Below are 24,507 nucleotides of genomic sequence, written 5' to 3'. Positions count from 1 at the left end.
GGCGCGGTCGGCGTTTTGAGCGCTTTTAATTAAAATGTTAAGAATTTGTATTCTGCATGCGGGCCGTTGATACCCAGCCTACTAAGACCCCTCCTTCTCAACCGAATTCAAGCAGCGCGAAGAAATACCAGAGACCAACTACGCTGGTCCTACCGATGCTGAAAAGAACACCTTTGTGTAAAAAGGTAATAACTCACACAAAGAGTATGAAAGAAAATCGTTGCCAAAAATACATAACTTTTTAAATTTTTTTGTTTCGTAAATAAACATTTCTATGTTAGAATCTGTTGTTTCTGTATGTTGCGTTATTTGCTTTGTTTTTATTTCAGTTCGTTAGATAACCGACAATATCGTCCGTATTCTATCAACGGATTTTTATTTCTATTTTGAAACCGGAAATATCTATCGAAGCGATATAGTACATTTTATTGCTTTTGCATAACTTTAAAGTTAGAGACTTTTATTCCAATAAAATCACCTAGTCAATCTACTTACTCTCTCTCTAAACAAAGTTGCGTAGATCAACACCCAAAATATGCGTTACCACCACACAAAAAGCACGGCGTCCAAACGTCACGGATTCGATGAAATAAACGATGGATATTGTTGAGAAACAATTGCAATAAATCGCGGAACATGTGAAGCGCAATTTCTCAGCGGCTGATGGTGCAAAGTTTCGCAATATTGACGGCCGCGGCCGATGCTGGCGGCAACGACCGGGCTGCATCTAAAACAGGGAAAAAAGATTTAATGTAAAAAACTAAAAGTTAGTTTTTGCTGTTTTATTTTATAGTTTTAAAAGGTCCCTGTGTATAGCTGTCATGTAGGGTTGGGTCAGACTTCTGTAGAGTTATAAATAGGTACATACTGTGAGATCCTTTGAAAATAATGTGTAAAGCTAATAGCTATTTAGTATGAAACAAATCTGAAGCTGTTTAGTTTAAACCAAAATGAAGACTCTGCGCTAAGCGAGGTTTTTATTAGCTTTTATATTGAAACATAGGAATGCGTGATACAGATCACATTGCTCCAAAGACAAAGTCAAACAGATCGAAAAACAAAGAACAAATAACACTGCGCACGCCAAAAACAAAAGAAAACAAAACGCATAAGCCATAATCCTGCCAAAAGCACAACGGTAAAGGCAGCATTCGTGGAAAAATCTGCAGGATATGTCAAGCCTTTTTAGTAGGTATTGGCGGCAAGATGGCCGACTCGCGCATCAACCAATCCGTGTGAGTGCCCATTTGACAACCGAATGCTAATGATGTACAACTTGCACGACTCGATTTAACTTTAGTGCCTTCAAATGGAACGTTTGATGGGTCGCGGTTATTTTTATGGATTTTTTGCGACGTGGTACGCGAAAATTTACTTTCACAGAAGTCATTACTTGGATCGTTCGGGAAAATGGTTTGTGGAGCTTTACTTTGTAAAAGACTTTGTCAAATGAGGGTGAAGTTGGAGAAAAGAGGTATAAATAAAAATGCCTCTTTTCACACATCATGTTTTGTACATAAATGACAACAAAATCAGTCAGTTGGTGTTTGTGCAAATACCTAGGCAGTCAATATGGCGGCCACGTGCACCAATGCCCTATTGATATTGTTCTAAACGGAACTCGTAAAGTTTTCCAATATCGGAACCGTGTCGAGTGCATGCAAACAAATTGCATCTGTCGACGTCCCAATTCGTCGTTTCGCGATGAAATTTGAAATTTTTGACATAGCCCCTTTTGAAAAACGTTGCGTAGCTTAGTCTTTGTAGTATGTGTTGAATGGTCGGTTTGGTGGTCGGATGTAGAAAATCATGTAGTTCGGTTTTTATTAATAATCGTCAAAATTGTTTTCATTAAAATAGGTGTTAACATAAATTCTAGATAAAAAATCTGAATACAAAACACAACATTTTTAATGTCATCCGTCGCCCCCATAAAATGAAGCCATCAACTTGTTGGCAACAACAGAATTTCTTTCTGTTCCCATTAAGCGGTTTTCCGTGCCAAAGAGATACGCTTTTCATCCCATCTCCCCCGGCATTTAGCAACTAATTACGAAAATATCCTGACAAAGGAAATCCCTGCTTTGCATAGAGCAGTCAAAATAAACGCCACCTGTAGTTTTCACTGATTAAGGATAAAGAATGGTAATAAAAAGGGGGTTATTGTTTGTGTACACGAGATAAAGTCAGTTTGTTACACTATCTATAATTTATTCGTGCGACGACAGTGGCCCTGTCTCCCTAACCTCCCCTCCCTGTATTGTCCCGAGCCTAGTTAGAAGACATTTTATGGACCCTTAGTAATCCCCCGACGTGTCTGATACTCACATATCCTGCAGATTCTGGAAATACGGAGCAAAAAATGAATATCGAAAATAGTAAGAGGTCTGTATTTTATTCCACTTTTCTCCTGAAATTGTAAAAAAGAAAATACTAGGTATTGCTGGGGATTTATACGTATACCTTTGAAATCATTTAAGCATTATAACGAATCTTTGTGAAAACAATTTTTATATACCTAGCAAAAAAAGTATTGGGTGTGTGCGTATTCCGCTAGGCCAACAACGCGAATCAGTTTCCACTTATTCAATCAAATTCTCGTGTTCGAAAATACTTTTTGGCAAAGCACACAATCGAATAACAGCCGCTATGAACAAACTATTTCATTGCTCCTTTTTTATTGAGTACTTTTTGTAAGTTGTTTTCACGTAAATATCGATACATTTTTATGAGGTTTTACTTATTGCGTATTTATGTATCGAATCTGGAAAATTAATTGGACATTTGTGAAATAATATGATAACGTGTGACACATATCTATATGGCAATAAATCAAATTAAACGCTTCACAAAATATGGATGTGACGTATCTCGTGACGTCCTCCAAAAACAGTCATTCGAATTAAACCAATAATATTGTTTAATATGTAAATCTCGCTTTAAAAGCGCCACCATGTTTGACGTTTTCATTTGGATTCGATCATTGGCTGTGTGTCCGTCATGTATATTGATGAGTATAACTCTGATTGGCTGAGCATCCGCTTTTGTTCACGAAATCAATTTATACCCGCGCCCAGATATTTACTGCGGATAAAGAAAATTCTCCGAGATTAATTTATTTTGCCAAGAATGAGAGACAAAAAATAAATAATCACGAAGACACGAAAATAATTGTAAGTTTAGACCATCAATCAGGGAGTCGGGCCGGATTGGACAGAACACAAAAACATGGGCGAGTGACCGAACAATAGATGACGCTGACGATCCGTCGCACACAGCCAAGATGGCTGCCGCCTTTTGGCGGGAACCACTGAAGCGAATAATTGACAAAGGATACAGTCTTTGTGTGCTTGGGCTAGCTCGCCTGTCCGCCAAAATATTACCAAAGAATATGCCAAAAAACATTTTATTTTTTTGTTGCTTGCAAATAAGTTTTGTTTTCGTCTGAATACATACAAATCTGATCTTCTGAATTCTTAAGAGAGTAAAAGAACCCGGCTCTTTCATACTTCTTGATATACTTCAAATCCATAGGTACCTATTACTGTTTTTTTTTTTCTCAAAAATGACTCGAAAAGGACTTTCAAACAACGGACATCTCAATCCTCTTAACTGACAACACAAAAAAAAACTAAATTACATTATCTTGTGACACTGTGCAGTGAAACTAGTCTTGTTACTGAGCAATCCACTCGCGTACGAATAATTGTCTTATTCATATGTAACATGTATGTAACCGGATTAGCCATTAGTTGATGTTAGTGCATGGATCACTTGATTGCATCATGTCACTTCGTTACCCAACAAAAAGCGGTTTGTTCATAAAATACGGGCGGGTCTGGGCACAAATTGGCTCCCCCAACATTGGTGAATTACAGGCATTTCCCTTATTTAGGAATAAGTGCCGTAGGACCCTCGACAATAGACTACAAAGAACATTATTCGCATGCAAGACGTCGAACGTGAATGCCTTATTTACAACATAATGGAAGTGAAAAATTTCATTTCGAACCATTTCAGTAGTTGTATTGGAATTTTGTATGAGGACGAAAGGGACAAACGGCATGCTTTAAAATCCAGCAAGAACTAAAGTATAAATATCATACGCCATTTTGTTATATCAATACAATAGCAGTATAATACAAATGCAGAACATTACAGCGAAATAATTAGGTGTTCTCACCAATTTCGCAAAATTATGCTAATTGATTGTTAATTAAATTTGCAGAAGTGAGAAGCAAGCTTCTTGTACAACGTTCACTGTCTATGAAGCTTCGCTATTTACATATTTATTTACTCACAGAATAAAATGTAATACGCCTTTAGTTTACAGAAAATTGTTCTGCTCTCAAACAAATAGAATGTGAAATACAAATATTCTTTTACTTGTTCGTAAACAAGTTTACAATTTCGTTTCAATAAGGCTGACATAGTTTCGAGATCGGAAAGTCATAAGTAGGTTGTCCAATACGTTGTCGTTCGAGGAAACAAAGAACAACTATAAAAACTCCATGGGATTGCCATTTAAAGAGTGTATTGTAATATCGATAAAGTGGAAGTTAGAATCCGGTAACGGGCCGGCCTCAACTTTGTCTGTTAAATCTCAAAAACATTATGTAAGTCACACCGGCTATTCGCTGCGCTATAATTGGCAAAGTTTACGTCATAATTTCTTTATGAAATTTTCGTGCCAAATATCTTAATTAAGGGTTGAGGGACTTTAGCAATTATGGCAGACAGAACGCAGGTACGCGCACCAAGTTTAATGAATTGCCACAACTTGTGTCACAATTCATATTAAATTGTGTACACTCGTAATGTCAGTTCGGCATTAGTTTTCAAAACTACAGTTAGTCGCGGCGTCATAATCGTTAACTGCGTCTAATCACGCACTTCATGTCGTTTAGTGAAGTTCCATTTGATTTAGTTGGAGGTCTATTTTATCGGTTATCAAATACAGTTCAATGAGAATCATAATCGATAGAAGCGTGTCACCCCACATTGTGTAAAATATTTCGCTTTGTAAGCTAACAAGAAGATCCGTCATAGTGAACTTTGGCCTGCCACCAACAGTGACATCCAACTTATTTACTATATTCCACACAACGGTTTCGGGGTCGTGACAAATAACAAAAGCAGGTCGGATTCCTTTTATCGTACGCGTAATCAAAACCACAAAACCTCACAAATAAGATGTAAAAGATATATTATTGGTAAATGAGCTCGACTTACGAACATAACTGTTCGCAAACCTATTCAAAGGATCGGCTAAGCCACACGCGGCCGCGACAAATTGTAACCGCACCGACTACCCGCAAAATAAACGTCGCGGCAATAGGAACCATTCCAACTAACTTCACCTGAAATCCTCAACTCCAAGTACGATTAAAACCACGAACAAACATTCAGCTAACAACTATGAGTTGAGTTTCCAGCTTAAAATGAACTGCGAGGTTCGTACTTAGCGGAACGAATGTAAGGAACTATACGTATGGTGAGAGTTCTATGTAATTTGGTTACTATGTTGGCCAGCTTGCTAGAAGAGACGCAAGTAATTGGCCACAATAACAAGTCAAATAACACCAATTTTTGCGTCTGTTTTTGTTTTGAAACTAGCTCATGCACGCGAATTTGCACGGGAAAGTAATTTCTGTCACGATGAAACAAAGTTCGTTTGACTATAAAGCTCAATATATTTTCCACTTCCCAAAACTGTACCTACAATATGAAGAACAGTTCAATTCACTAGTCAGCTTCTATATGTCAATCTCAACTTCACAATGTAAACTGTACACCGAACCATTTACATACTGACCAAAACACAACCAAGCCACGATCTCCCACACAGTCCAAACATAACAAAACTATATCATCTACCTCAGACATACGTATCTAATATCAATGTATTTTATATATGAAGTACCTAAGTTTGTACATGTAAATAGTATATTAACTAAATATCTCTTGTTCCAGAAACGTGGTGTACAATCTCAGCTTGACAGACCTGACGGAACAGCGCCGGCTGGTCTGGTACTCTCCCGAGAATGACGTCAAGATGTGCGTCGTCAAGGGGAAGGATGAGGTGAGATACACTAACTTATACATAGTACATAATATACTGTTGGTTTAGATGTGACAACCAGTCATACCAATTGATGTTTGGTTGCGCGGGTAAACTGGGGTGAGGAGGTCAGATAGGTTGTCGCTGCATGTCAATTCAAACACTGATACCCAGCAGCATCTGGTGAGACTGGAAGCCAACCCTGACATAGTTGGGAAAAGGTGAGCCAGATAACAGCATACCATTGAGGAATACCGGGTCTACTAATTCGAATATTTTATTCAAGGGACTTACGAGCAAATATTAGAATAATTTGGCTTTAGTAAGTACATGTCACTTTTAGACAAACAATATCATGAACAAATCCAAATACGTGCTAACCACATACTCGCTAGTCTAAAAGGAGAATCTAAGCCCATGAGTATAGAATAACATTAAACTATAGAAGGTAATTAAGCATACTACTAGCTTCGCTTACTCGTAGGAAAGCTTAAAGTTGAACCAATTTAATTTTCATTTTCGTCTATAATATCAGTTCATACGTGAAAGCGTATCAGATAAATAGGATTCCTTTCACATTACAGTATACAGGAAATTATAGAATCAGATTTTCTTATGAAACAAGACAGTTCTCTGTAATGCCGAGTCCTAGAGCCGATGATAAGAAAAAATCCTTCCTAGTAATTCTACAGAAAACGTTCTCAAATGTCTTTCTAGGTAAAGCTCTCCCTACAGACAGTAACTTTGATTTCTTGGAAAGAAAACACAAAGGAATGATTTCCAGGTCAATTTACCTAAGAACACGTAGATAAATATTCGTTCCTACTTGCTACGGCGTAGACCTCTGCTACGAACTTTCGTAGCGCTACGCCATGATTTTGTAATAGACTATTCAGAATATAATAATATGTAATCATTTTATGTAACAGTTTCGTGCGTATAAAACTATAGATGTAAGCTCTTAATAAACGATCGGGTGTATGATTCTAAGTAAAGAACAATGGAAAGTACGCGCGGAGCTCAATATCAATGTTACCTGCCGCCATCTTGCGGCGAATAATTGAATTTGGAACGAGTCGGTCGCGTATGAAACGAGGCCTTATTCCGCTAAACGTCTCTCTACCGAATACCGGCAAATTAAAAAGCCAATCGAGTGGAAATTCTCGCAAGACTCGCAACGAAGATCTTGCAGGCGGTCGTATAACTTTATTTTAGTTCAAGTTAATGAGCGACCTCATTTTGGGATTACGGAATATGAATGTGAGAGCGAGTGCGGGTGTATGTATATGGCCGCAATAACCCGCATAATATATGTAGAAATTTGTATTAACTTACTCTGGTGCCGTTCGAGGGATAATCGGAGCAAGAATGTCTGCACTTAGATCTGAACTTAATTGATAGTGCTTTTCATTAGTTTTCTTACTTTCTGTAATTTCATTTCTATAAAAAACGATAGACAAAAAACATTTTAGTGCCAAACCGTGAAACGATTATAAAACTTGCCCGCTTTGTCGTAACAATTTACAGTTGACTGTTATTCTTATTCTTTCAACCCCTTACCTTAATGCAAACGACACAAAATTAACGACCTTATCCACTGAATTAGCATAAACTGCAATAAATAGTGGCCATTAAAAGCAGTAGTAAACTATTCAAGCGATCGTGTTTGTTTTACGACTTACATAGTGTACCTTAGGGAAAATTAAAAGGCTGTTACGTTAAATTACGTTTTTACGAACCCTTTATTATTGGGTAACATTTTTATGAGGTACAGGTATGTTGATGGTACCTCGTAATGCCGTAAAAAATGGGGACAGGTCTTATCGAGCGTGGCTTTATGGGTTAAATTCTGTGAGAAGGGTATTTTGATATCTTTGCAAAGAAATGCCGATATTTTTTTATGATACTGTACTGTCGTGTTCGGTTTTAAATAAGCTGAACAGTTTTGATGCGTATGAAAGATTGCAAATCGATTTTTTTATCGATGATGATAAATCACTCGCTTTTGACAAAAACAGAGTTTAATCGTAAACTATGTATTTACTCAGTATTGTGTGGTTTTGTCATTAAATAAATTATTCTACAAATTATATTTATTTTCGAAACCACTGATACACAGGTTAACCGACAAACCGATTTTAAACAAACAAACAGAAATAAACAAACTTTCCAGTTTAATTATTTCGCAAACAAAATGTTAAGCGAACTAATTTTCTTAGACTATTTACAAATTCTCTTAAATTTCTCTTGGAGCGTGTAACAAGAAGTTTTTAAGCATTTATGCATCCATTAGTGGTGTATGTAATGAGTTTCGATTAATGTAAGCGCCACCATTTGGTCGTAACACTCGTTTTAATAAGTTTTTGCGCCACTAATTGGAAACTATAATTTATTTCTTTTAGTTACACGTGTTTGGAGGAATCGGGAATAAATGGTTCGAGTTTTGTAATTAAAATTTTGTGTTTTAGCACTCTTTTGGAAGTGTGTTTTCTATGTAAAGAACTTAAACCACCTTAGTTGAGCGGGTGTAAATATAAATGTTTGGTGGTTCGCCCGATTCAAGATGAAACAATTGTATAAAATGTAAAAAATATCCTAAAAGACCTGTTCTCCATTATTTGTTCCGTATACTTGGTGTAAATACATCTAATTATATCATAATTTCATTTCATTAGAAATATTTTCTTTTAAGATTACAAAGTTGCTAATTTTACAGAAAAATCAACCATATCTTTCTAATAACCTTTCTATTTGTTCAAAATTACTATTTTAATGGAAATCTTGTACATACAAACATTACAACTTTGAAGTTAACGTCAACGACCTTCACTAGAGGGCGTTACGGTCGACAGAAAGCTAATTAAGGCTCGGGTTTAAAAATATACATGTTGTGTTAAAAGTAGGTCATTCCTGCCTGAAAAATATGGTTTCAAAGTTTTTGAGTATTAATAATGTACGGGAAAATTATACATTTTTAAACAGAATAATGAGTTTTAGTTGTGTTAGCTTAGCTTTTTTTGTTTAAGCTAAATGTGTATGCTTGAAGGATTGGAAAGCAAATACACGACTTAAAAATTATGTACAGAATTGTCTTACATAATTTACTAAAAATACGTTTCAATATATTTGCAGATTATAAAATAAACTTAGCTTTTCATAATGTAGTAAAAAGCTACAAAAAGTTCCATCAATTTCTTTTCCAAACTAGTTCAAGTCGCAATAAAGTTGAAGCCTTTTGATTACATATCATTTGAGAGCACATTTATCTAAAGTTAAGAGATATATCTATAATATTATCTATCCCTCGAGAAGTCACGTTCCCTAGTCTAGACTTCCACTTAGCAAGTAGGCATTTGATACCAGCTTATTAACTTTCAGCTGAAGTGGAGTATCAGAGAGTAGTTTTACAGACACGTAAATTAAAATATAAGTGTACTTTGACGATGTATCATTTATACAAATTGAGAGTAGGGTGGAATATTTTATTTTTGAATGTGGTTTACCTACGTCAGTGAGTTATTTTTGGTAGATGGTGCTATTAGGCTTTATCTAGATAAGGATAAGCTATTCATATAGCCCGATTTAGAAGTCGATTCTAACACACAATACTGGAAATACCGACCATTATTTTAGTAGGTTTAGTTAGGCTACATATACCTACAAAGCTGACTAATAAAATCTGTAGCTAACAATATTAACCACAAACAAAGCATTGAAGTAGGTATGTTCCTTTTGCGTCCCCAAGGTTCGTCTCTCAACTGATTGGTCGGAGCTCGCGGGACGTCGCAAATTCATGCTTCAATTGCAAGCGGGGCTGCAGGCTGGCCGTCTACCTACATGCTCACCATTTTACTTGGTCCCGACGCAAACGTGAGACGACTGCCATTGCTTCCTAAACAGATTTGTCGAATTCCGTCTTCAGGAAGATTCTAGTGGCGTTCAGAATTAGATTAGGTATGTAGGTGCAAAGTGGAATACATCAATTGGGTGTGTTTGGTTAACCGTATTTCGTTTCAAAGCAAAAATTCAAATAAAACCACTTAGTTTCAGTACAATTATAACAATAGAATTACTAAATCCATATCCAGAATCGAAAATACCGGTCTAAAACCACATCAAACAACAAAATATTTTTGGACAGATACATAGACAATACAAACTGTGCCTACAACAAATACCGCTACCATGTAACATTTACTCTAACCATCAATATCTGTCGCCTAGATTATAACATCACTCTAATAAATCCGATTACATCCAGCCCGTATTTACAATTAGCTGTAATCCGAAAGCAAACAAGGCGTGTTTCATCCTAGATTTATCCGAAATGGGCCACCATTTAGTATTCGGTCTAGAGTGCTCTGAATTAGAAAGTAACTGGTCAAGTGAGGGTGTGCGAATCGAAATGCGATCTGTTACAATGCTCTGGTTCTCGATGCTGTAACGCACGTAATGGAGCTAGGGTTGCCAGGCTGTATATACGAATTTCATCCTGTGATTTAATGATAGAACAGTTAAAGGTATCACACAAGCTCCATTAACGACACTTCAAATAACATGCATCAGCTTCAAACAAGGTCAACTTGTACTGTTCAAATGTTATCAAATCGTATTATCAGGCAATAGAAATCTATTGTCTAGCTAGAGCATATCTGTGTTCCGGGTACTACTTGTTAAATGTTGGTCACTTATTTCTTAAATCATAACATTTGTTAACCACAAAAAATGGTTTCTTGGCAAATGTTTGAATCGCCATGTACCTTACATATGTATGTATATGATAACTTCTTCCTAGTGTAAGTAGCAACCCTACAAGGCATTGCGGGCTGCGTGGGATGGGCCTGTGAAACGTAATGGTTGCAGCTGACGCCGCGTGCGGACAACGGGCTCTATCGAAGCTTCTAGAACTTACAGTAGCATAGTATATAGTAGTACAGCACTAATGTTGTATAAGAACATGTTGTGGTCATATATGTTTATGTTTTAAGGTGTTATAAGCATGGGAATTCAGAAGTTGTGATACTGAAAATAAATGATGGTTCGTAAGTTGATTATATCTTCTGCGGGTTGTTCGAAAGAGATACCGCGGCCCTAACACATAAAAAGGCCTACGACGGAACACGACGGTTTTTAGTCAATAAGAGTCTGACACTCCCTCACCGCTGCTAACCCACAGCGGGAGGGGATTTTGATGATTTGATTTGATGATTTTTGACGTCGAAAAAAAAAGTTGATTATATCTTTAAGCCAATAACTGTAGTCATTTGTTGTTCACTAACTGTTAATAGTATGGGCCGGAAACGATGTGGAGATTTTAAATTGTATGGTTTCCATTTTCACTAGCATCATGCAAACAGTAGAATTGGCGTAAAAAAGTTAAAAACGGTAACAAAAAATATTTGCAATCTTATACCAAAATTGCATAACCACACTATACTGTAGACACTATAGGCACATACAATATAACATCCTTCACTTGGCAAGCAATTCGTCCGGCCACTCGACTCTCAGCAATTGATGCAAGTCAATAATTTAAGCTGCGCTAAGCCAACATAATAACTATTGTACTGTAATGCGCGTTGGTTTGAGCTTGGATCTCCATTCCGCTTAGATGTCAAGTGTTAGGTATCTTGTTGTTGGTTAGATAAACATTGATTTGAGGAACCTAGTTAAGGTGACATAACATAGATCTACACATGAATAAATAATAGGTACTCTTACCTTTGATACTATTTTATAATCTACTAGCTCTTCTGATGTGGTTTCATCCGCGTCCGGAGAGAACCACTTTCCTGCAACCGGGTAAAAAGTAGCGCACCTTTCCTCAGGCTCTAGATTATCTCTGCACCGTTCATTGAGATGGGATCAGTAGGAAAGTGCGACGGACAGATAGAATTACTTTACTTTACTTTTTTTTGTTTTTAAATAAAGAATTAATTCACACCAATTGGTTTCGCAAAATATGTGAAGAATCAGTAATTTGACAGTCATATAGTGATATGCCAACACTTTATTATATATGTATTCAACTAACAAGCTCCATCTAGAAAGCTTTAAATCCCACAGTCTCTTTACAATCTCCATAAAATATCGCCGGAACACTAGGTCACTAAGAAACTTTTGGTACCATAAAAGTATTAAAATAAAACTAAAACTTGGAGATTTATTTCCTGTAAAATACCGCTCTTTAAAACCGTTTTTAATGATAAAAAGTTAATATTACAAGAAGATTTTAGATTATTTTGAATTGCATGCAAAGTTCCGCGTTTATTACTTTTGATAGTTAGAAGAGTTTTTCTTTCATAAGTAACTGACTATCGATGTAAGTGATATAGTTTATATTAATTTAATACTGGAAAAGTTATTGTTTTACATAATATTAGGCCTGAGTGAAGACCGAGGTATTCTTAATCAAAAGATATCGAATTGAAAACTGCTTTCAGAAGTTTGACGATACCGTTATTAACGACCAACCAATATTTTTTTATATCTGTTGTTTTAATTATATCTCTAGTAAGCAAAACAAAAGATAGATAGAATATTGAAAGCAGCCCTAAACTGAACAACCTTCTTTTGTTTACCTACAATCCACCTAAATCCATCTCTGGCACATCTGGGCACAAATTCAGCAAAGCAACATAGGCTCAACTAGTACAAAATGACGTGCATCTCTGTCAGTGTGAGAAGATTGTTATTTTTTAATCCCTACTAATATTATAAATGCGAAAGTTACTCTGTCTGTATGTCTGTCTGTCTGTCTGTCTGTCTATCTGTCCATCTGTCTATTAGGTTTTCACGTCTAAACCACTGAACAGATTTTAATAAAATTTGGTACAGAGATAGAGTTGACCTTAAGAAAGAACATAGGATAGTTTTTATCCCGGACTTTTAAAGAATTCTCTTGGAAACCCGATATAACCGAACACTACGCGGGCGAAGTCGCGGGCGAAAGCTAGTATTCTATATATCTGTTGTTATTTCCTAATTTTAACTTGCAAATCAGCAGATAGATAGAATATAGGAAGCAGTAAATTGATATCCTTCCTTTATTTACCTACAATGACAATCCACCTAAATCCATCTCTTAGGCACATCTGGCCACAAATTCAGCAAAGCAACATAGGCTCAACTAGTTATACAAAATGACATGCATCTCCGTCAGTGTGTCCGGATCCCATTGCAACGGAATAGGATTACCGACCGTACATCTGGAAGCACATCGAAATGCAAATGCAATCATATTACCGAACTATATCGCCGATATACCTGGCCAGACGTGGATTTACTTGGACTTAATTTTACGGGGCCCAAGTATTAGTAAGATTAATTTAGTGGTTGTAGGGATGGGTCTAAATTGATCACAAATAACAGTGTTAAAAGAGTAGGTGAAAAACTTGTGAAGACATTTCGAAAACGAACGTATAACTACATAGATGTAATGAAAGCCTCCAAATGTCAGTGCATTGTTATTGAAAATAAGTGATACATACTAAGCAATTTTTAAAAGCAATACTACTTAACCACTTCACAACACAAAATGCAGACACAATTGTTTAAACAATCGGTGTGTATATTTTCACATATGACCCATGAGACAGGGAAGTTATATAAAGCATTTCTAATGTTATTTATTTATAAAAATATCTCAGACCAGCTAATCGCAAATACAATATGGCCTTTTACTTTAGTAATTTATTTATTATTGATTTCATATATGAATTTTTCGACACATATAAAACTTTACCTAACTCGTTGGAAACGCGTTCCATTTTCAAACAACTCTTTTACTTTTTTATCTAATGGCATCTTTCTTTTCGTCCACAGGAGAGCTGCCAGAACTACATCCGAGTGTTGGTCTCCCTCGGTCCTGGGAGGCTACTGGTCTGCGGCACGAACAGCTTCAGGCCTTTCTGCAGAGAGTACAGTGTGCAACGAGACTCCTACCACATGGAGCGAGAGAAGTCGGGGCAGGCTGTATGTCCGTACGACCCTGAACATAATTCCACTGCTGTTTATGCTGGTGAGTGAGAAAAACTTCCATACAAAAAAAAATTGGTTAAGGTTCGTCTGTTTCACCCCACGAAGGATCCTGCTTTAAAATATCCAATACCTTAGATATTTATAACCATTAGATGGCAGACAGATGGGACCGATGAGATGATAACAATGGGCTGCCATTGCATATCTGCCAAAAGTAGTCTCTAGATCAAAGTACGGGAATCAGTTAACTAAAACTTGAATGGTACATTATCGAATCGATACAACCTATTTACACTAAGAGCCATATTGCAAACTAAACAGCCAATAGTTGATTATAGTTATCTAAAACCACTCATCTCGTCACAGCAGACAGGTTTAAAGTTAAACCATAGACTACGGCACTTATAGCAAACTGTCTGGCTGGCAACCCTAGCTGCCAATTAGTGCTACACTGGAATATTTAAATTTGGAACAATTTTTATCTGTGACAGCCAACGTTGTGGTTATGGCGTGGTCGACTACCTATATGTACAAAATTGAGGTATCTCTCTGGCTCTACAGTAAAACGTTTATTTTTGCGAATAAAACTTGATGTGTTTTGGGCAAGGATTTTTATGGCAACTGAAACAATAGAAAGTTATTTTTGATGTTATGGGCGTTTTATGATTTTGGGACGTTTAGTCAAAAGTCGCTGGAGAGGCATGCATATATAGTTTTGTGATGTAATATGGCTTCTTCCACTATATACATAAATATAATACCTAATTAATACAGCGTTTTGTCAATACAGCTGCATATTCACAGCCACGATTAAACTTATAATCCAATTTACAAATGCACATCGCATAACATACACATGACTTATCTTACGACATACTAGTTCAGTCCAGCGGGTTTGTACCACGGAGTAGGGAAAGATAGTGGAGATGCTATAGGGCAGGTAGGTCAGGCGCCTTCTTGTAGGTCAAATACGTTACCAAAACAATCAGTTTAGAGTTTGAATTCTTTGAGAAATCTGTCAATGTGTTTTGCTATGGGTGGGTTCCAAAGGCGTATAATTTCGGAGGCAGTAACGTTCCTCGTCCTCCGAACGCCCACATTTTAGCGAGCAACTTTCTTAAGAGATTTTCCATTATAACACCTTTTTCAACCGTCATGTTCCTTCATAGGCTTCATATGTATCAGGGCTGCAGTAACTCTTTCAACCAGTCTCACTGCTTCATTATGACACCTCCGCTAGTTATTTAGTTCTCCAAGGTTTGTCCGCATTACCAGGCTCGTTAATGGAATACAACGTTGGACATGTTACACTTGGACACCAATTAGGCATACGCATTGTGTTTCGCGAAATTACGTACACTAAGTGTAATGTTGTTATTCCAATATATTTGGTAACGTGGGAATTATTTGCTGGGCCAATTTAAATGGTTTTGAGTGTAACTTGATTTTGAGTCATACATTTTATATTAGGAATTGACAATGAAAAAGGCAAAAAATATGGTTGTTATAAAAACTACAAGGCTTTTATAAAAAAAGACGGCATTAGATTTAGTACGCTAACGATAAACTACTTACAGATAAAACATATCTCAGACGCCACATATCACAATCGGTATCGATAAACCTCAGGTGCGTGTCATAAGCAGCTCCACGTTTCCTGAGGGTGTCACAGTTACCCCTCAATACACAAAAGTGGAGGAACTTTTGTGTTCCTCTATTCCCCCGAAAAGTCCTCCCAATAAGTACGACGAGTATCGCAACATAACAAAACCTTGTTATCAGTCTGAATACTTTTAACATTTCACCGGAACCCTTTCTCGAAACCGGGTCACATATGCTAAGGGAGTCCATGGCCGTACCATTGTCAGGAAATTAGGAAAAAAAGGGAAATCTTTTTCATAACGACTGAACCCACTTTCACAGTCTGCCGACGTACAATGGCCACTCATTGTTGCATTGAAAAGAGGCTCACTCAATGGTAGGACGAGTGGATTATGACGTGACTGCTGTATGTTGAGTTTATAGGGATGTGTTAGCACGTGTAAGCTGAGATTGGCTTAAATTTAACGTAGGTGTATGGTATTTTAAATCAGAGTTGTCTAGACATACACTGAAATACTGCATTACCCATTCAAAATGAGCTTTTATCAATAATTCAGTAGTAAAGAACTTACTAAAAAAAGTTTATACAAAAGAGCTCCCAAGCTAACTGTTAAACCAAACTGATTCGTTGTCCGCCACCCACAGACCACAGAGACTACCAAACAACGCGTATCTGAATAGCTCCTTAAATACACAAATCCAGCAATTTATATGAACCCCTCAATACAAGACTGGGAATATTAAAACCGCCCACAAGATTCTTCACAATGGCCTCTATAAAGCGCTGTCACAAAACGACTCTATAACCGAAAGCCGAAGCCGAAAATAGGAAACAATAAGCAGTATTTTAACGTAAACAATAATACGCAATTTTCCTTCAGAATGCCGTTCCTCTTAAGTTCGTGGGTACACGTGATTTCATTGTTCTACTTTTAGTTTTAATTACGCAGTTAGCGTTTAAGGTAAAACAAGATTTACTACAATAACTTGTAAATTATAAGAGATATGGAAGAAGAAAACATGCTGCGACGACTCCAAATAATATTGGGATAAGGGCAAGAGGATGATGGAACTTATTTATGTACCGATCGAAGACTGACAAGAGATAGGAAATCAGTGGGAATTTGTCTCAGTTTGAAGTTACAAAGTTATTTAAACAGCAAAGAAAATCTTATTAAAATACACAACTAAATGTAAAACAAATAATCGCCCAAGCTTTAAAATAATTTTATAATTTAGTATTGTTTTATCCATTGCAATAGCAGGAAAATGTTTTGCCAACAAAATGTACCATCAACTTATTTACTCTGTCATTCCGCTGTTTATACTACCTTGTAAATTATTTAAATGCTGTGTACGGTTTTATTTAATCTTTAGAAATATTTATTTTAGCAGTTTTTACTAAGCAAAAAGCTCAAGTATGTGTTTCTACATTTTCTTTCATATCTCCATCATCTAAATATTAGTCGGGATGATAATTTTGCACAGCATACTTATTTATTTATTGGGACATGATATTATATTACATATATGTAGTTAAACATTTGCCAAACAAAATATTTTACACAGTTTAACTGTGGGTTCTTTGAAATATATTGAGCTCTTTTTATATTAAAGTTTACCTACAAATTCTCCATTCGGTGTAATAAAGACATCTTACTTTTAATGCATTCCACTGCCACAGATCTGACAATACTCTGCAAGGGACATCGATTCATAACCCACCCAACCTACATAGAACTAAATTATGATATTCCTATAAAGACCAACGTCAATATAGGCTTGGTACATAATAATTTAGGGGTCGAAAACGGAACCAAATCGTAACAAAGCCCCAGGTGCATGAAAGCTAATACTGCAAGCATATTCTGAATTTATCCTTTACAGCAGTTCGTAAATAGATGGTAGGCTTAGGCTTACATATTTCAGGACTGTATGTATGTAGGTACTAATATTTACTCACCACTTTGTACTCATACGATTTTAGCGGAAATATTTTTTAGATGAAGCAGGATTTTTTTTTTTATGTAATTAGTTTTCGGTGTCAAGCAAAATTACATAAATTGTGATGAAAGTTTATAGCCCTTCAGTTCAACAAAACCAGGTTTAGTTAGTTAGTTTTATTGGAATTAAATTGTATTATTATTCTTCGGTCAAAATGCTCAAATTATTCAAAATACAGTTTATGATCCAAAATTTTATATCGACAATAATTCACCAAGTCACCGATCCAAACTCAATTCATCAAAATACCTGTTGTAGGCAAAATTTTCCAAACCCCACTTAATGTCTGAGCACAGTACTAAGTACCTTCATATTGTACCAATTCCATTGTATTTCGAACAAAACACTTTCAAAAGGACCACAGATTATCCCAAACAAACAATCGACGTTTTGTATAAAACCTTTGTGGAAAAATATATTTAGATACTTTCCGTAACAACGAGGTATACATATTCTAATTAATTTGGGTACAATATAATGTAGTAAATGTATGTAAGATACTTAATATTCGCTTGCGTGGTTTACGACCTGTGTATAACGGGTTTAGCATGCAATATATTTTATAGTGAGGTCGTGTGTAACTAGCTTTATAAACGTAAATTTACGGCCATGTGATTTTATTGCAAAAGCAGTTTATGGGTAGTAACAGAGATTTTTCATTTCAGTAAATATAAAATCAACAAAATATTTTACAGAGGCAAAAAAGTGTGAAGTACTAAATGGTAACTAAATTGAATTTGGAATTTCAATTGGTTCCAATAAAAAATAAATCAAACTAATTTCAACTGTTAACTCGCCTAAAAAACTTTTCTATTCAATCAATCACGATGTTAAATCCTGTAATCTGTGCTCACGTATTCAAAATCAAGCTACACCTTGTACTTAGATGTAGGTACCTAGTTACCATGATTACAATACAAATCCCCCTACACAAACAGTTTCCTATGGTGCTGAACCATCAATTACCGTCAGTGTGTCCCTTTGTGCAATTTTCTTTGCATTAAACATCCCCTTGCAAATTCACACCCATTTATTACACGCAACAAAACTATCGTCGCAACTTGTGTTATCTATGGCAACGCTTGCTTTTATTTTATGGGGTGTTCCGTGTTTAATCTTCATTCACACGAAGCAGTGACGTTGGTTAGCATCTTTTAATTAAAAAAATATATAATTCAACCCCATGAAGGCCCACTTACAAAAAGGCCTAATAGAAAATGCAAAGGCAATCTTAATAGCCCGGTTAATTTAAAACCCGCTGAAAATATTCCAGCTCAAAATTCATGTGAGTAATTAAAAACCATGTTCACGGTATGTCGTTGGATGGAAACGGAAAAAAAAGAATAAAAGCGTTTACATTAATTGAATTTAACAAAAGCACAGTTGCCAGTTTGTTATATAATTTCATATAAAACCGAGGCTAACTTTTGCACATTTACGCTGCCAACTTTTTCAAATTGTCCTCGTGTTATATTCAGCAATTCACTCATTCACGCAAAAGTTACCTTTTATACGTGCCTATGTACACATTTTGGTCAAATACACACATGGAAAACAACTCTTTGTCGCATACTGTAAACGGAACTTTTGTATAAATATGTGAGGGAAAGAATTTTTACGAGTGTGTGTCGTGTGTGAACTATCCACTTACGTTCGTTGGTGGACATCACGCACACTGACGTAGTTAGCATTTTTTCGTGCACACACACATCGGAGGTAGATGCATTACGTGGTGCGGACACGGTTAGTTATCTCCTATTGATCTGGTCCAATTAAGTGCACCGACGCCCTGGGGAGCCGTGGCTGGCTCACGGCAGCTGGTCTTAGCTTCGCTCGTGATATATATGTATTGGTAGCTTCCGTGTCGTAATTTTGCTGATGTTGTAGTGCTAGGTAGGACTGGGAGTACAATTCTCGGCGATCGTGTCCGGTCGGAGATTGCAACGGACTAAAACTATTGTGCTAGATACTCATTGTCTTTTGCCGATGCTGCAGTAAATATTGGTTGGACACGGCGCATTGTTTTGATTGGACAAGCAATGGTTAAAGATTGGATTGAATTAATTTAAAATGGATCTGTGTTTGAATTTAGGTAGCTACAAGTATTCTTTCTTCTCGTATATTAATATTATGGCTATTGTCATTCCGATTACAAATCAGATCAGAACGATTTTAATCTTTTCCTAATTCCCAATGATACCTTATACATTTTTAATTTATCTGGAAATGTGAAAAGAAAAGAAATAAAGCTTTGTAGTTTCCATATTTTCGTTGTACACACAAAAGATATCCAGCACTGCTTCAAAAAATATTTTCTATAGAATGCAATTCGTTAGGCATGCAATCTCAAATTCCACGAACTTTTCAATGGAACACTATCTCAAAAGGATGGTTCCTGTTACGAATATGTAGTGTATTTTTTCCATACAAGTCACATTTCCATGAAAGTTCTTTCATCAATGAATTGTGAAAGAAAATAAACTAGGTACCGTATGTTGCTATATTCAATCATGGTAATTTTGAAATAACAGATTTTCTATTATTGGTAATCGTATCACATTTTAGTGCAAATTCTTTTCATACATAGCTTAGTACGTAACTAGTTCCAGCCTTGCTATTAACTAATAAATCAAACATGAAATGTATCTTTAACTATCTTTCTTCACCTAAAAGTACTAGAATCCTCTATTACAACCACATTTCTGACTGCAATATAACACACTCCCAATCAAACTGGCTTCTACAGTATTGTGTCATAAATACCTAAGCAGGTAGATTGTCCTCCCATAGTTTAGGCCCTTATCGCGTTTTACGAGCCCCACGGGAAATGAGGGGGCTGCTCCATTGGCAGCACAGCACATGGCTATCTGATTAATCAAATTAGTGTTTGTGCTGGAGATATAGTGAGGTGATGTGTTCCAGCCCTTAGTATGTTTAGAAGTATGAAAATTGAGTAAATGGTTGGACTAGCGAAAGTCACTATATGTTTTCTAAAAAGTTTTTAGCAGCAATATATAATATAATAGTAAGATGCAATTTTTCACTCTTTTTTCGGAAAAAAAAATCTCACTTTCTATTTCAATTGCGTTACTTAGTTTTCAACTACTCTTATTTAACCTGAAAATCTGTAACATACACAATTGTTACTTGATATAATCATAAATTAAATAATAATGATTCGAATTGAGAACCCCCTCTTTTCCGAGAAGTCGGCTAACCACCATAACAATTTCCCCACCAATTCACACAGCCACGTTTTGACTACACACAGTCACATTTGCGCAATTAACGTTCAGGCTCTCCTATGCGAGTCACGTAAGCCAATGGCATGTAACGCACTCCGTTACTTACTGCTGCATTATGCTGCCAATGAGGCACCACGATTATACGAACATGTAACGAGGTTGGGGAGTGGCTGATGAGAGTGGAGGGATGTATGGGGATAAAGAAGAAGAAAGACTTCGTTTAGAAGCACCTTTATTTGATTAAGAACTGCTAATGACGCAATTCGTCTTCATGTTGTAACCTTACAAAAGGACACCAGACATGCCTGTATTCTGACGGTATAGGTAAATATATAAAAGCATCGTCATGAAATTAATTAGTTCATTTGGTTGTTTTCAGATGGAGAATTATATTCAGGCACAGTCGCAGACTTCAGCGGTATGGAGCCGATTATCTACAGAGAACCACTACAAACAGAACCATACGACTCCATGACACTAAATGGTAAGTAAATCAATCAAAATTGATTCAAAACGTCACATAAAAGTCATAATAAATCAACACACACAACCCCTAAATGTCGGCTTACGAACAAATAGAAGCCAATTACAATAAACACATCGATAACACCTCGAACACATGCTTTGTTTACACTGTGTATTTACATATCTACGGGCGATTGACTCTCAATGCGACTGTCAAACAGACATCCGCCATTATAATTGAATTCAGAAGCGCGGTAACTCCTTGTCAGCCGCGTGACATTTGACGTGTCAACATTCACCAAATCCGATTAAGATCGTATTAGAAATTATCGACTGAGCAGCGACAGGGTTACATCATAGCGTAATTGGGTGTTCAAATTCACTTCAATAGTAGGTAATTAGAATTACCTACATTTGAACACATGTCTTTAAACTAATGGTACCTTTATTATTTACAGCTCCGGACTTCGTGAATTCGTTGGTGCATGGAAACTTTGTCTATTTCTTCTTTAGAGAAACAGCTGTTGAATATATCAACTGTGGGAAGGTGAGATTTAAAGTATTATTTATTAAATTCTAACACATAAAGGTAGTGTAAGGCACTTGTATTTCTTGCAAGAGTACCTACTATACTCTGCGACACGATGGCAGATATCAACGCTCGACGGCGCGACGTCTGCAATTCATTGCTTGTGCGGTTTACTGTACCGCTTCTAGAGAATTCTAAATGCATTTGCTTGGCATAAATTAATACTGCATTTCTAATTCAAGAAAAGATGTGCAAATCTACATATATTGTTTATGAGCACACACAGTAATATTTGCAATTGAATTTGTTTTTCTTCCATTCTTTAATGAAAGAAGAGGGTCAGAATTCAGAAAAATACGACCAACGGCAATAGCCCAATGGCTAAGGTGTCTGGTCTCACCCATCGGACTTTTTTGAACTGTTTAATTCTTTCAAAACTTTGAACGCTTCTAACCCTTATCTTCATCATCTAGGCGGTGTACTCCCGAGTAGCGCGAGTGTGCAGAGACGACCGAGGTGGGCCGCATCGGTTCAAGCAGCGCTGGACGTCATTCCTCAAGTCCAGACTCAACTGCTCCGTCGCTGGAGACTTTCCGTTCTACTTCAATGAAATACGTAAGTTTGTTGTCTGCCTTCTCCTCTTCTTTATTACATTTAAGAGGTCAAGGTTAAGCAGTACTTTCACTTCTTATCATTACGACAACGTACCCAAATCTTTGTTAAAACTGAAAGACAATAAAAATGAAATACGTAGGATCAGTTCTGAAAATTTCAAAGCAGATCTCTCAAAAAAGCTACCAAAGCAAAATAATATACTCCAAATTTCTGTGCTTCCAGAATCAACGACCGAACTAATAGAAGGTGTATACGGAGGTCTAAACGCGCAGTTGATCTACGGCACCTTCACGACTCCGCCTAACAGTATATCTGGCAGTGCCGTCTGCGCGTTCAGCATGCAGGACATTGCTGATACCTTCGAAGGCACCTTTAAAGAACAGAGCGCCATCAACTCCAATTGGTTGCCTGTAAATAGTGCTAAAGTAAGTTTTTGTATTACTCTTCTGTAATGATTTGAAAAAACATTTACAGAAAACCTCCAAAATAATTGTCATATGTTTAATAGGGATTATGGTCCTCATTGATACTTTTATTTCTGTCATGCCAATCCATCTTTACATCCATGTATTTGAACAATCCTGTTTGTACACTAAAATAACAATTCATTTGCTATTTTCAGGTCCCAGAGCCACGTCCGGGAACGTGTCACAATGATTCGAGACAACTTCCCGACCAGACATTAAACTTCATCAAAACACACGCTTTGATGGATGAGTCTGTACCAGCTTTCTTCGGAGAACCCATCGTTATTCGTACTAGTTTCCAGTAAGTTCCATTCAATTAGAACTTTCTTTATAATCACGATCTTTGGTTGCCGTAATATAATGTTTCTTATATCTTTTCAGTTATAGATTTACGCAGATAGCGGTAGATCCACAAGTGAAAACTCCTGGAGGGAAAGCTTACGATGTCTTGTTCATTGGAACAGGTAAGTTTTGTTTAACGTTAACCACATATCTAAATTATTACCAGTTCCTTAGATAGATATAGAATATAATGTTGCATCCCTTGTTAGTGGACCATAAGTCCGCAAGAAGCGTAATAATTAAACAACTCAAAAACGAGGTGTCCACAGTCGAATAAGTATTAATGCAATCTGAATTTCAACAGACAACGGGAAAATCATCAAAGCCATCAACGCAGTGTCCTACGATTCAAACAAGCGCGCAGTGCCGGTAGTTATCGAGGAACTGCAGGCCTTCGCAGCAGGGTCACCAGTGAGAGCACTGAGGGTCGCTAGAGCTGGTCGTGACGCTGCCAGGCTGATCGCCGTGTCAGACCGACAGGTGCTCAGTCTGAGGCTGCATCGGTGCTCCAGTGATAAGATTAGTTCTTGCTCGTGAGTATAGGGTTTACTATTTACTTTGATGCATTCCAAGATGCTAGAGAATAAACGACGTCATAAAAGTAATACATACTCCTGATAGATCCTTAAAAATGATAACCCAATAGTTCCAAAAAGAACCAACAATTTAGCTGGTGCCTACACTTCAAAATAAAAATAGAATGATTCACAAACAACAGGTTTAAACAATGTTACTTGTTTTCAGTGAATGTGTGGCGCTACAAGACCCATACTGTGCGTGGGACAAACAGGCGGGTCGGTGTCGCGCCTTCTCCCACGGCGTCAGTCGGTGGCTCGACGAGAACTCCTTCTACCAGAGCGTCAGCACTGGCAGCCATAATGCTTGCCCTCACAGTAAGTATACAAGTAAATGATGATGATGTCCTCCTAGCCGATTATCGGCTACGGCGGCTGTTCTCATGTAAGGAGATTAGCCAACTACGCAGGACATATTATAGTGCACGAGCATTTGCGCAGACACAAGTGCACTCCCTATTCCTTCACTCTCATAGTCCGATGGGACGGTAATCCGACACGACCGGAGAGAGATCAGGCGCAGGACCGACATTTACGTGCTCTCCGATGCACGGGTGAATCAATCACCAGCTTCCAGGCTCCGGGCTGCTTTGTGAAAGTCTTCTAAAACCCACAAAGCGAT

General features: G+C 37.0%; 1 protein-coding gene across 10 annotated transcripts in view; it reads left to right on the top strand.

Moving 5' to 3' along the window:
* Nucleotides 1-24,507, top strand: part of LOC110371297 (semaphorin-1A) — a 301,020-nt gene that overhangs the window by 269,657 nt on the left and 6,856 nt on the right. For all 10 annotated transcript variants that reach the window (XM_049845238.2, XM_049845241.2, XM_049845245.2 and 7 more), the window contains exons 3-12: nt 5,974-6,082; nt 13,886-14,081; nt 21,272-21,376; nt 21,816-21,904; nt 22,360-22,501; nt 22,724-22,926; nt 23,124-23,269; nt 23,350-23,432; nt 23,615-23,843; nt 24,055-24,203. In XM_049845238.2, the coding sequence (XP_049701195.2) occupies nt 5,974-6,082; nt 13,886-14,081; nt 21,272-21,376; nt 21,816-21,904; nt 22,360-22,501; nt 22,724-22,926; nt 23,124-23,269; nt 23,350-23,432; nt 23,615-23,843; nt 24,055-24,203 (1,451 nt within the window). The remainder of the gene's footprint in view (nt 1-5,973; nt 6,083-13,885; nt 14,082-21,271; nt 21,377-21,815; nt 21,905-22,359; nt 22,502-22,723; nt 22,927-23,123; nt 23,270-23,349; nt 23,433-23,614; nt 23,844-24,054; nt 24,204-24,507) is intronic.

Source organism: Helicoverpa armigera, chromosome 15 (genome assembly GCF_030705265.1).
Source record: "Helicoverpa armigera isolate CAAS_96S chromosome 15, ASM3070526v1, whole genome shotgun sequence".
NCBI classification, from domain to species: domain Eukaryota; kingdom Metazoa; phylum Arthropoda; class Insecta; order Lepidoptera; family Noctuidae; genus Helicoverpa; species Helicoverpa armigera.
This window is presented reverse-complemented; position numbering and strand designations above follow the sequence as displayed.